A 1422-nucleotide genomic window follows, 5' to 3' on the forward strand; every position below is an offset into this window, starting at 1 on the left:
TCCTGAAAGCTCTGGTTTATTCCTTTTATAGATCGTCCCAAAAGTTTTCTAATTTGGGGCATGACCATGTGTATGATTGGGGATTGCAGACCCACAGTTTCTCCAACACAAACTTAGTACTTTAGGATCCATCTTAGCTTCTACGTCTGGCATCCTGAAATATCTGCTGATAATTTTCCATTTATATTCCCCCCATTTTGGCCGTCTCTGCCTCCCATCTTTTGTTTTGTCCAAGTGGCTCCACTAATGTTCATGGACAAAAACATTTATATAATGTTTTTATCTGCTTCTTCACCCCTTTGGAGTTGAATTGGTAATTTCTCTGTTGCACACAGAGCTGTCTGAGGTAAGCGTTAGAGTCTTCCTGTGAGAAAAAAGCAGACGCACTTGCTAACTTTTCTAAAATCGGTGTGAAAACCCTCAGCTGAGTTTTTTTTCATTTTACGGTCTCACTGCTGCCCCCTAGAGGGAACAAAGCTGGGCATGAAGTAGGAACTTCCTGTTGAGAAACTCTGACTCAGAGGGATCAAAATGACTCTCCACACCTAGAGACACGCCCTAACGTCGACTCTCAGAGCCGGGTTGTTTCTCATAAATCGGTTTTAGCGCTGATGATGTCATTCCTGAACCAAAATACACACAGCTGTGAGACATCTGTTAAAGCGTGTGTTCGGTCTGTTGCAGCTGGACTTTAACTTTCAGGACATTTCAAATGATGTCAGAACTTATTTTAAGAGTTATGACCGTTGCTTCGGCGCTGGACGGGCGATTCTGTCTGATTTAACTATATTATACAGTTAAAACCACATATTTACATACGCTGCATCACTCAAACCCATAAACATGCAGAACCTACGTTCATAACCCTCATTAAACCAGACTTAACTTCTCCTGTTTATGATTAACAGAACTTCTGTGTTATTTCTTCTTCTCAGAGAAAAGAAGTCATCACTCTAAAAGCTAATAAAGCTAAACAAAGCACAATTAACAGATATAGCAGCATGGGAAGACAAAGGAGCTGCAACAACAAACCTTTGAAGGCGTCCAGAAGCCGTTTTATAAACCCATTCTTTAATTGTTTATACTCCGTTCATCCATAAGGGTCCACAGATTAAAAGTAATCCAGTTTATTTGTAGAGAGGAGAAACCTAACATGAACATTTCTGTCTCACAGGATGCAACGTCACTATTCACAACCGCTGCAGGGACAGCGTGGCTAGCTGTGCTAAGATGAAGCAGAGGGTAAGACCCGTCTGTCTGACCAACTGTCTCTATTGTTACCCGTCTGTCTGACCGACTGTCTCTGTTTTTACCTGTCTGTCTGACCGACTGTCTCTGTTGTTACCTGTCTGTCTGTCCGACTGTCTCTGTTTTTACCTGTCTGTCTGACCGACTGTCTCTATTGTTACCTGTCTGTCTGTC

The 1422-nt window shown here is 42.1% G+C and overlaps 1 protein-coding gene across 1 annotated transcript in view; it reads left to right on the plus strand.

Moving 5' to 3' along the window:
• Positions 1 to 1422, plus strand: part of LOC107095261 (rho guanine nucleotide exchange factor 2-like) — a 44729-nt gene that overhangs the window by 16635 nt on the left and 26672 nt on the right. Inside the window, exon 3 of the mRNA XM_015391280.1 lies at positions 1175 to 1242. Within this exon, the coding sequence (XP_015246766.1) occupies positions 1175 to 1242 (68 nt within the window). The remainder of the gene's footprint in view (positions 1 to 1174; positions 1243 to 1422) is intronic.

This window comes from Cyprinodon variegatus, unplaced genomic scaffold, assembly GCF_000732505.1.
Source record: "Cyprinodon variegatus isolate N-32 unplaced genomic scaffold, C_variegatus-1.0 Scaffold534, whole genome shotgun sequence".
NCBI classification, from domain to species: Eukaryota; Metazoa; Chordata; class Actinopteri; order Cyprinodontiformes; family Cyprinodontidae; genus Cyprinodon; species Cyprinodon variegatus.